General features: G+C 45.4%; 1 protein-coding gene across 1 annotated transcript in view; it reads right to left on the bottom strand.

Annotated features, from left to right (window-relative positions):
• Positions 1 to 2,335: 2,335 nt before the first annotated feature.
• The window catches only part of UTRN (utrophin), a 481,902-nt gene continuing 471,680 nt past the window's right edge, over positions 2,336 to 12,557 (bottom strand). The window contains exons 74-76 of the mRNA XM_064158262.1: positions 11,692 to 11,778; positions 9,376 to 9,398; positions 2,336 to 4,919 (exon numbers count right to left, since the gene is read on the bottom strand). Of these exons, the coding sequence (XP_064014332.1) occupies positions 4,911 to 4,919; positions 9,376 to 9,398; positions 11,692 to 11,778 (119 nt within the window). The 3' untranslated portion in view covers positions 2,336 to 4,910. The remainder of the gene's footprint in view (positions 4,920 to 9,375; positions 9,399 to 11,691; positions 11,779 to 12,557) is intronic.

Here is a 12,557-nt window from a genome sequence, read left to right as displayed (position 1 = left end):
CTCACCAAAATATTTCCAGAGATACTAAACAAAATCAGCCAAAGTATATGTGTTTCAAAGGTCCCTCCCTATTCTTCTGGCATACTCCTCTTGGCAAAAGGATTTTTTCAGGGCACTATGCAAGGTAATACATTGGTTCAGTGCTATGCTAACTGAGGAGGGAAAATTTCTTGGAGTATACTCTAACAATTCCATAATATAGAAGGCTGAGGATCTGGTGAGGGGAGGGACCCTGTTGGACCTCCTCTCCTACTTATACAGAAGGAATGTGAATGTGTAGGGATGTGAACATTGGGAGATGCCATAGCTGTAGCAATCATGAGATTGCAAAGGTCAGGATCCCATAAAAAAAGAAGCAAGGAAAAAAGCAAGGTCACATCCCTGGGCTTCTGTACACCAGACTTCAGCCTGATCAGGGACCAGGAAGAACGTAGAGAGGTGGTGGAGTTGCCATCCCTGGAGGTGTTGAAGCAAAGCCTGGCTGAGGCACTTAGTGCCATGGTCTGGTTGATTGGCTAGGGCTGGGTGCTAGGTTGGACTGGAAGATCTTGGAGGTCTCTTCCAACCTGCTTGATTCTATGATTCTACTGCATTGTTCACTGAGGACCAGAAATGGCTATGCCCTGCCATGGGCCTCACCCAACTCCCATGAGAAAAGCCCCACAACAAGCTGGTGAGAGGTGGGTGTTCTCCTGACAAGAGCCAGGAGCAACCTGTGGCACAGTGCCCAAGAAGACTTTAAGCTGAGAGTACCTTCTTCACAGGTGACAGCATTACACAGGCCAGGCATCTGCTCCATTAGTGAGTGATGGAAGGTGTGAGTTGTACATCTGGGCACCTCATAGCCTGTACTGAAAGTCAGGCCCTCGTACTGATCCATTGCTCTCTTCTGCTGCCTTCAACTCTACAAGCATAATTAAAATGTTTACTTCTTAAAAAGACAGATGTTGTGCTTTAATAAATTCTTTAATCTACCACTCTCCTCCTCTTTGACACACTGATTATTCTAAATATAGAACTTCATTTGGCTGACTATATTGCTGTCTCTATGATTAAACCCCTTGCTAACTTCTGAATCACTTCCATGCCATGTGAAAAAGCAGATTCTTCCCTAAAACTGATTGATTAAGCACCCTTTCAAACTGGGGGAAAACTTAGTACTCTGACACATTTCACATTTGCTAGAGTTTAAAAAAGAAGTAATATTTTGATAGACTGAAAATGGAAACAGTGCCAACTATTACTGTAAGGAAACACAACTCTTAGGTATGTGAACACTTCCCCTCTTTAAGCACACTGGTGACAAAGCTGGTGAGAGGTCTGGAGCACAGCCCTGTGAGGAGAGGCTGAGGGAGCTGGGGGTGTGCAGCCTGCAGAAGAGGAGGCTCAGGGCAGACCTCATTGCTGTCTACAACTACCTAAAGGGAGGCTGTAGCCAGGTGGGGTTGGTCTCTTCTGCCAGGCAAGCAGCCACAGAAGCAGGGGACACAGTCTCAAGTTGTGCCAGGGGAGGTCTAGGCTGGATGTTAGGAGGAAGTTGCTGCCAGAGAGAGTGATTGGCTCCAAGTTCATCCAGTCCAAGCTAGCTCCCAGCTCTAGCCAGTCAACCAGTCCATGGCACTAAGTGCCTCAGCCAGGCTTTTCTTGGGAGTGGTGGAGTTGGCACCTAGGGATGGCAACTCCACCTCCTCCCTGGGCAGCCCATTCCAATGCCAATCACTCTCTCTGCCAACAACTTCCTCCTAACATCCAGCCTAGACCTCCCCCACCACAACTACAGACTGTGTCCCCTTGTTCTCCTGCTGCTTGCCTGGCAGAAGAACCCAACCTCAACCTGGCTACAGCCTCCCTTCAGGTAGCTGTAGACAGCAATGAGCTCTGCCCTGAGCCTCCTCTCCTGCAGGCTGCACACCCCCAGCTCCCTCAGCCTCTCCTCACAGGGCTGTGCTCCAGGCCCCTCACCAGCTTTGTTGCCCTTCTCTGGACACCTTCCAGTATCTCAACATCTCTCTTGAACACATATATATATGTATATATATATATATATATATAAAAAACATATTTCAAAGAAAAGCAGTATGCATCTCAGTGATCAACTTTACTACCTGTCATGAAACTGAGAAGGATTCCAGACCAAACCACTGGAGATAGATAAGTGGAGAAGTTACACAGAGATTTCTAAGGAAGAAACATTTGTACAGATGCAACCCACACTCCAAACATGCCAACACTCTGAAATGGACTATTGCAACCCTTCTGCCTTAAGACTAATTTTCAGCATTTAGCAATGAGAAGTGTGTCCTTGAAGAGCACAAACCTTTAAGGAACACAGTGATTTTTGTTCATGTTACTGCAATATATTCCTTTTATTTATTATTGTCTCAGAGGAAGAATGTTACAATGTAGTGTTTGAAGCAGCATTTGCTTGGCAGCAGAGGACAAAGGTTGCATACGAACACAAGCCGAAAAACAACTTTATACATAACCTCATTCTGAGAACAAAAATAAAAGCCACCAAATTCACTATTGAGACTTGGGTTTGACTTATGTAGGGGGTTACTTTTAAAGAGTCTTTGTCTAGAGAATGAAGTAGCTTAATAACAGCAAAGTATTTTGCAGAGAACAGAATATAAAGCTGTTTCCAATACTACTCATGAAGATAGGTCTGAGGTAGAAAGGTGGTCATGGCTTTCCTCTTCTGCAAAATGTGGGTGGGGGAATTTTTTTCTCTCTTCTCAAAGTATCTACACTACTTTTTTTTTTTTCAGCTGATGAAGCAGTTATAGGAGCCAGCATCTTCTCTTCCCAGCTGGCCAATTTTGTTCCGCTCAGGAGTAACACTTAGCAGTTTGTATACAGAGTTTCCCAGGTGCTAACTAAGCAAGCCCTACGACACCTTTGAGAGGTAAGCACTATCATCCCCATTTTACAGATGGGAAAACAGAGGCAGAGTGGTTAAATAATTTGCCAAAGAGTTTTAGCAAGGACTGGCACCAGAGCCAACACTAGAATGTGGTCAATGCTGTGCCCAAATCACTTCTTGAGCAGCAGCAGTCCAGGAGTGAACACTGTGGATGCAGGACAGGCCAGTTGGTGCCACTTCAGAAGAACTAGAGATTCCTGGCCTGCCTGTCTTAATGTTCTTAGTATTTTTTGGTAGCAGTAGAGAATTTACAACTCTTCCAAAGCCATTCTGAGATTATTTTCTTTTTTTTTTTTCTGTCTTCAGAATAATTATGATCATTAGGAAATCCATCCAGGCAAGCTGGGAGGGCAGATTTAGATTGGGTATTAGAAAGATACCACTTACAGCTAGGGTGGTGAGACACTGGAACAGGTTGTCCAGGGAGACCATGGATGTCCTCCCTGGAGGTGTCCAAGGCCAGACTGGATAAGGCCTTCAGCAACCTGGTCTAGTGGAAAACCAGTGGAAGACACTGGAACAGGCTGTCCAGGGAGACTGTGGATGTCCTCCCTGGAGGTGTCCAAGGCCAGATTAGATAAGGCCTTCAGCAACCTGGTCTAGTGGAAGAGGTTCCTGCCCATGTCAGGGAACCAGATGATCTTTAAGGTCCCTTCCAACTCAAGCCATTCTATGAATCTATGAATTAACAGAGTTTGGTTTCTCTCCACCATACATGAAATGTATTGCATGCAACTGTACCAGTTAAAGGCATGTCCTGAAATTAAAGCAAGCATCCATGCAGTCCTGTAAATTCTGTGAAGGCATTATAACATCTTATGATCACCTTAAAACTAGAGACCAGCAGATCAGTTACACAACTTCTGTGTAATTACCTCTACTTAAAGTAGATAAAGAGATGATTTCAGCAGTAAAGATGAGTTTCAGGATTACCATGCCCACAGACAGCATCTGAATGCACTGCAGGTTTGAAGGAAATGTTCCATCACTCATAGTATTGGAAAGGGCTTTCTAATTTTCTCTTCATTTCTAAGAGGCAGACAAAAGGCTGAGATCTCACAGAAATGAGCTTTGCTTTACAGACTGTAAGTTTGGAAACTCGAAGCAAGTTTGGCACAGCAGGGAACAGTGCAGCTTTGTCTCTGAACAAAGTTGGGAAAGATTACACTAACTTAGACCTTATTAAAAACAACTTAAGCTATCCTCTAAGTCCTCTTTTTAGCTATCTTCCATTTCAACTGAAAGTAAGGCTTAAAAAACAACCCTCCACATGGAGTGTGTTGGCTGGAAAGAACTAAAAGGAAGTTTAATATTTCATTTTTGTGCATGAGGATGACTCAAAAAAAAAATTAAATCATAGTTTACCTTCTTTAATGGAGTTAAAATACTGCAGCTTGCACCCAACAGCAACTTTTGTTAAACCAGCAACAAGGATGCAGAGGATGGGAACTTCCTAAGCCGATAACTGAAACAAATCAAGGACAGTCTGAAATAGGTGTGATCAGGTGGTCAGCAGATAAATAATCAGTACAGAATATTGAATGGGTGAGAACATAACTCAGTGTACTTTACAAGGTAAAAGCAAAGAGCTGACAGGAATGTGTCCATGTAACATTTTGCTCCAAACTCTTTAGGCAGTTCTCTTTAGGACTATCAAAAAGAGGGTATAGAAAGCCCCTGCCCCTTTTCCCGCGGCTGTATATTTATACAAATCAGTGACAAAGAACTCCACTGCTCGGTAATTTACACTTGCATAGAAAGGGAAGAAGAAGAAGAAGAAGAAGAAGAAAACCTGGTACTATAAAAACAACATCCTGGTCTTTGGGTATTCAGTGTTTTACTGTTTCAAGTAGAACATGCGGTCAGAGCGAACGGCATGTCCCGGGGTCCCATGCAGCCTTCTGATGAAGTGGAACTCGTGAGTGGTGGTTGGTAGAAAAGGACTCTACTGCACATCAGGAAGTACTGGCCGGTGTCCAAATGAGCTTCACATTGCCTGTCATGAGGAGACATAACCCTGTCAGTACCACAGTAAGTTGCAGAGAAAGCTCTAGCTGCTCTGGGTTTATTCATGCAATAGAATCATAGAATCAGGCAGGGTAGGAATGCACCACAAGGATCATCCAGTTCCAACCTCCCTGCCATGCCCAGGGACACCCTACCCTAGAGCAGCCTCAGCCAGCCTGGCCTTAAACACCTCCAGCCATGGGGCCTCAACCACCTCCCTGGGCAACTCATTCCAGGCTCTCACCACTCTCATGCTCAACAACTTCCTCCTCACGTCCAGGCTGAATCTCCCCACCTGCATCTTTGCTCCATTCCCCCTAGTCCTGTCACTCCCTGACAGCCTAAAAAGTACCTCTGCAGCATCCCTGTAGGCTCCTCTCAGATACTGATACAAGAATATCACTTTGGAGCCTTCTCCAATCCAGACTGAACAGCCTCAACTCCCTCAGTCTGTCCTTACAGGAGAGCTGCTCCAGCCCTCTGATCCTAGCACTCAGTTAAGGACTCTGATGTCATTTTACAAACCTCAGCAAATCACTGAGGCATGCAGGTCAGAGAAACCTCATTTTACTATCTGCAGCGTTTAAAATTCTTGTTGAGTAAGGCCCAGAGGATGTTAAGTCTCCAGAGCAGTAAATCTGACTTACAGACTCTCCATGTTCTGCACATCCAGCAAAAAAACCCAAACATTTCAGCAAGTGTACTAGTTTGAGCCTAGCTGGGATGTTTTGGTGAGAAGAATTAGATGCTAGGCTGTGAAAAGGAAACAGTGGTGATGTCTGCTGCACTCATAGGCTTGCTGAGATGGATAAGAACAAGAGCACAAACACAGATAGAACAGAGTCTCTCTCTGTCTTTGGGGCTGCACTTCTCTCTCTCTAACCTGCTGTTTGTGTGACTAATCCACCTGCTTCCTAACCCCCCTGGCTGACTCTCCAAACTCACCTTGAACGTAAGGCAAAGTCTGGGGTAAGGTAGAGGGGTGGAAAGAAGGTGGAAGGGTGGTTGGGAGCCCCTCCTGGGGACTCAGGTTTCTGGGAGGGCTGCTGTGTTTCTGAATTACTTTTTAACTTGTCTATTTCTGTCTCTAGCTGTATAGATTGTAAATACCTGCTTATACATTGTGCTAAGCTGCAAATCTAAAGCTCATTCCTTAATTTCCAAATTTGCTGAGTCTAGTCTGGGTGATTTTAAGGGGGGGGTGGAGGGTGGGGGGGTGGCAGGTAACACCCAAACCCAAGATATCAAGCCCAGATATCACAGTTGAAGAAAATGTTTATATATAGACTAGTATTTCTGAATGCTGAAGTATTCATTCTGTGGAGGCCTGACATTGCAAAGTGTGGATTAATGGACAAGGTGAAGCGATTTTAGGGGCCAAAGAGACTCTTTTCCTATGAATTATCTTGTTCTAAAGTCTCAGACAGCACCTGGAGTATGGCATTGAGTTCCAGAGCCCCATTACAAGAAGGACGTGGACATTCTGGAGCATGTCCAGAGCAGGGCCAGGAGGATGCTCAGAGGCTGCAGCAGCTCTGCTGTGAGCACAGACTGAAAGAGTTGGGGCTGTGCAGTCTGGAGAAGAGGAGGCTCCCAGGTGACCTCATTGTGGCCTTTCACTATCTGAAGGGGGCCTACAAAAAAGCTGGGGAGGGACTTTTTAGGCTGTCAGGGAGTGACAGGACTGGGGGGAATGGAGAAAGCTGGAGGTGGGGAGATTCAGACTGGACATGAGGAGGAAGTTGCTGAGCATGAGAGTGGTGAGAGGCTGGACTGGGTTGCCCAGGGAGGTGGTTGAGTACCCATTCCTGGAGGTGTTTAAGGCCAGGCTGGCTGAGGCTGTGGGCAGCCTGCTCTAGGGTAGGGTGTCCCTGCCCATGGCAGGGGGATTGGAACTGGATGGTCCTTATGGTCCCTTCCAACCCTGACTGATTCTATGATTCTAATCTGTTTTTAAAGGACTCTGTAATGACATAGCATGATGTCATTCCTTATTTGTCACATGTAAATACTTCATATACATTTATATGTCATATACATATATATGTCATATATATCAACCTAAACCTACAGTAAGAGTTTTTCCTACTTGTGTTACCTATAGTTCTACTGATCCTTCACATCAGTGAGATTTTCCAGATCAACTCTCACAGAATCATAGAATGTCAGGGGCTTGAAGGGACCTCGAAGGATCATCTAGTCCAGCCCCCCTACCAGAGCAGGATCACCTAGAGCAGACCACACAGGAACATGTTCAGGTGGATTTTGAAAACCAGATTGTTTTCAACATTTTTGTGAACTCTGAAAGTAACCAAATGTCTGGTTTGGGTTTGCTATGTGGTTGACTACTGGGAGCAGGCAGTTTAGTGCCTAAGACGATGCTGTGTGGGTCTTGAACTCAGTTTCAGGAGCTCTGGACACCAGGGCACAAAGATGTACAGATGTCTTTCAAGAACAACCAAGCAACCAAATGTCTGGTTTGGGTTTGCTATGTGGTTGACTACTGGGAGCAGGCAGTTTAGTGCCTAAGACGATGCTGTGTGGGTCTTGAACTCGGTTTCAGGAGCTCTGGACACCAGGGCACAAAGATGTACAGATGTCTTTCAAGAACAACCAAGCAACCAAATGTCTGGTTTGGGTTTGCTATGTGGTTGACTACTGGGGGCAGGCAGTTTAGTGCCTAAGATGATGCTGTGTGGGTCTTGAACTCGGTTTCAGGAGCTCTGGACACCAGGGCACAAAGATGTACAGATGTCTTTCAAGAACAACCAAGCAACCAAATGTCTGGTTTGGGTTTGCTATGTGGTTGACTACTGGGGGCAGGCAGTTTAGTGCCTAAGATGATGCTGTGTGGGTCTTGAACTCGGTTTCAGGAGCTCTGGACACCAGGGCACAAAGATGTACAGATGTCTTTCAAGAACAACCAAGCAACCAAATGTCTGGTTTGGGTTTGCTATGTGGTTGACTACTGGGGGCAGGCAGTTTAGTGCCTAAGATGATGCTGTGTGGGTCTTGAACTCGGTTTCAGGAGCTCTGGACACCAGGGCACAAAGATGTACAGATGTCTTTCCAAGAACAATCAAGCAAACAAATATCTGGTTTGGGTTTGCTATGTGGTTGACTACTGGGGGCAGGCAGTTTAGTGCCTAAGATGATGCTGTGTGGGTCTTGAACTCGGTTTCAGGAGCTCTGGACACCAGGGCACAAAGATGTACAGATGTCTTTCAAGAACAACCAAGCAACCAAATATCTGGTTTGGGTTTGCTATGTGGTTGACTACTGGGAGCAGGCAGTTTAGTGCCTAAGATGATGCTGTGTGGGTCTTGAACCCGGTTTCAGGAGCTCTGGACACCAGGGCACAAAGATGTACAGATGTCTTTCAAGAACAACCAAGCAACCAAATGTCTGGTTTGGGTTTGCTATGTGGTTGACTACTGGGGGGCAGGCAGTTTAGTGCCTAAGATGATGCTGTGTGGGTCTTGAACTCGGTTTCAGGAGCTCTGGACACCAGGGCACAAAGATGTACAGATGTCTTTCAAGAACATCCAAGCAACCAAATGTCTGGTTTGGGTTTGCTATGTGGTTGACTACTGGGGGCAGGCAGTTTAGTGCCTAAGATGATGCTGTGTGGGTCTTGAACTCGGTTTCAGGAGCTCTGGACACCAGGGCACAAAGATGTACAGATGTCTTTCAAGAACAACCAAGCAACCAAATGTCTGGTTTGGGTTTGCTATGTGGTTGACTACTGGGGGGCAGGCAGTTTAGTGCCTAAGATGATGCTGTGTGGGTCTTGAACTCGGTTTCAGGAGCTCTGGACACCAGGGCACAAAGATGTACAGATGTCTTTCAAGAACAACCAAGCAACCAAATGTCTGGTTTGGGTTTGCTATGTGGTTGACTACTGGGGGCAGGCAGTTTAGTGCCTAAGATGATGCTGTGTGGGTCTTGAACTCGGTTTCAGGAGCTCTGGACACCAGGGCACAAAGATGTACAGATGTCTTTCAAGAACAACCAAGCAACCAAATATCTGGTTTGGGTTTGCTATGTGGTTGACTAGTGGGAGCAGGCAGTTTAGTGCCTAAGATGATGCTGTGTGGGTCTTGAACCCGGTTTCAGGAGCTCTGGACACCAGGGCACAAAGATGTACAGATGTCTTTTCAAGAACCAGCTTTGATCTTGCAAGCTGATGCTGTCTTGAAACTAACCTGCCCTGATCGATTCAAGCAGATTTCATCTGCTCAGCATCCTACAACTGCACATCACAGTACCCTTGTTAATGCCTGAGCTAGCAGAGATTTTCTATTAACTGAGCTATTTCAGAATTTACATTTCCAGTTACATTTCCTGTGAGGAAAAAAACATAGAGGATAAAACCTGACCACTTTGCTTAACAGAACTTTTCCACTTTGCTTTCAATGATGCAAGCATGTAAACATGTCTCATACCTGTGGTCTGCCAGTGAAGCTTGCTGCAAAGAGAAGGAAAAAACCAACAGTTTAGAAATGTACACAACTCTGCATCTTGGCAGTTTAAAAACACAAACAGGATCCAGGAAAACAAGTAGCACAGAAGAACTGAACTTAGCTTAAAAATAACAATTTAACTACAAGTATGTCTATGCATAACTGTATCCCTAAATTTGCTTTTGACAAACTTACAGCATTATGAATATGTAGTGGATATCACTCTTCATCTTTTCACCTCTTGCAACCATACAGATCTAGGAGTGGTTTATTATGAAATCATCTGTTCAAAATGCCCTGTTCTGGAAATCAGATGCACCAAGCTAGGAGCAGGTGTGGATCTGCTGGAGGGTAGGAGAGCCCTGCAGAGGGAACTGGACAGGCTGGATGGGTGGGCAGAGGCCAATGGGATGAGATTGAACAAGGCCAAGTGCAGGGTTCTGCACTTTGGCCACAACAACCTCAAGCAGTGCTATGGGGTGAGGACAGAGCGGGTGAGAGCAGCCAGGCAGAGAGGGACCTGAGGATACTGCTAGAGAGTAGCTGAACATGAGCCAGCAGTGTGCACAGGAGAGCCAACAGCATCATGGCCTGGATCACAAACAGTGTGGCCAGCAGAGCCAATGGCATCCTGGCCTGGATCAGGAGCAGTGTGGCCAGTAGGACAAGGGAGGTTATTCTGCCCCTGTGCTCAGCACTGCTCAGGCCGCACCTTGAGTGCTGTGTCCAGTTCTGGGCTCCTCAATTCAAGAGAGATGTTGAGATGCTGGAAGGTGTCCAGAGAAGGACAACAAAGCTGGTGAGGGGCCTGGAGCACAGCCCTGTGAGGAGAGGCTGAGGGAGCTGGGGGTGTGCAGCCTGCAGAAGAGGAGGCTCAGGGCAGAGCTCATTGCTGTCTTCAACTACCTGAAGGGAGGCTGTAGCCAGGTAGGTGTTAATCTCTTCTCCCAGGCAACCAGCAACACTTTTGATCTCTTTTTAACAGACAGTGAATAAAATAGGAACTTTCAATGCATTTAAGCAGAGAAAGGTGTTATGTGCTGTGTTAACAGTTATTTCCTCTGGTCAATTAGTTCAATGACTACTTTAATAATTAGTTCAAGATTTGGCTATGGTCCCTCCTATTGCCTAAGCCCTTTTTTTCCCAAGTTTTATTAGAAAACTAGCATCCAGAATTTCTGAATCTTACCTTCACTTAAGTTCACATTTATAATAGCCTCTAATAGGATTTAGACTCTTTTTTTTCCTTATGTGGGCACAGATGAAAAATCCCATATGGAGCTATAAGCTTTTCTTACAGTGAATCACTTCCACTTGAAACAATGTGAGGTAGTTTGACCCAAGTCCCCTTAAGAAATCCATAGAGTTAGTTTGTTTATCTTCCCAAAGAGTGTCTCTAATTATGGAACATCAAAATACAGGATTATACAGTTTAGAATCACAGAATCGGGTTGGAAGATACCTCCAAGATCACCCAGTCCAACCTAGCACCCAGCCCTAGCCAATCATCCAGACCATGGCACTAAGTGCCTCATCCAAGCTTTTCTTCAACACTTCCAGGGACAGTGACTCCACCACCTCCCTGGGCAGCCCATTCCAATGCCAATCACTCTCTCTGACAACAACTTCCTCCTAACATCCAACCTACACCTCCCCCACCACAACTAGAGACTGTGTCCCCTTGTTCTGTTGCTGATTGCATGGTAGAAGAGACCAACCCCCACCTGGCTACAACCTCCCTTCAGGTAGTTGTAGACAGCAATGAGGTCTGCCCTGAGCCTCCTCTTCTCCAGGCTGCATACCCCCAGCTCCCTCAGCCTCTCCTCACAGGGCTGTGCTCCAGGCCTCTCAGCAGCTTCGTTGCCCTTCTCTCAACATCTCTCTTGAATTGAGGAGCCCAGAACTGGGCATAGGACTCAAAATTTGGCCTAACCAGTGTTGAGCACAAGGGAAGAATAACCTCCCTTTTCCTGCTGGCCACACTGATACTATCCTGATTCTGTCCTTTTATGTCCATATCTTCAGCTTTCTTCCTCCAGCCCAATCATCTAGACCACGGCACTAAGTGCCTCATCCAGTCTTTTCATGAACACCTCCAGGGACAGTGACTCCACCACCTCCCTGGGCAGCCCATTCCAATGCCAATCTCTCTGTGAAGAACTTCTTCCTTGTATATCTTGACAAGAAGATTGAGAGAGAAGTTTTTTTTACCAATGAATACCACAAGAGTAACTTTTTTCTTCAAAAGATCACCTCAAGTTCAACCTCATTCTAAGAGGCATATTTTGTTCCACTTACAGCAGCTAGCTGGAAACGTGCTGTTGATTTGCTCCATAACATCTGTTAGGTCTGTGCTGGTATCATGAGGCGGAACTAACAAGTCATCTGACAACAAAAAAGAGCAATTAGGTTAGCAATGAAAGGGAAAAACCAACGAGAATAAAAACAATTAGAAGGTTCTGAAAGGCATTTTCACCCAACCTTGCTGGTATTTCAAGGGAAACCACTAGGTGAATCCTTTGTAAGTTAGTGTGCATTGAGAATGTCAGCTGTGGGAGAGGTGAAAGTTACATTATTGACTCATTGTAATGTAATTTCTTTTATTAAAGCTTCAAGTTAAATCTTGGGTGCAATGGTTAAGAAATTGCCCAGAAGGTGCAGTACATAAGAATTTACAGTTAAAATCAATCAAAGGTTTACAAGGTGAGGAAATTGTACTCAGTAGCTGCTCAGTAAAGATTCTGTTCCATTTTCCCATGATTTGTTATCTAACTTTCAGAGCCATCAGGTTATTCTTGTTCTGAAAAAAAAACTCATTTATCTTTTAGGTGGTCTTTATTCATAGAATAGAGTCAACCAGGTTGGAAGAGACCTCCAAGCTCATCCAGTCCAACCTAGCACCCAGCCCTCTCCAGTCAACCAGACCATGGCACTAAGTGCCTCAGCCAGGCTTTGCTTGAGCACCTCCAGGGATGACGACTCCACCACCTCCCTGGGCAGCCCATTCCAATGGCAGTAGGAAGAATATATATATCTGTGCTAGAAATGACAGAGTGCAGCACACCAAGCAAGTGTGGTGAAAACACCTGGAATAAAATTCCAATGTCTTTGTTCCACCAAGAAATCCACTGTGAAGAAACAAGATAGGAGAAAGACACCACTGT

Source organism: Pogoniulus pusillus, chromosome 18, assembly GCF_015220805.1.
Source record: "Pogoniulus pusillus isolate bPogPus1 chromosome 18, bPogPus1.pri, whole genome shotgun sequence".
In the NCBI taxonomy this organism is placed as follows: Eukaryota; Metazoa; Chordata; class Aves; order Piciformes; family Lybiidae; genus Pogoniulus; species Pogoniulus pusillus.
Note: the sequence above shows the minus strand (reverse complement) of the source record. Positions and strands in the feature narration are given on the sequence as shown.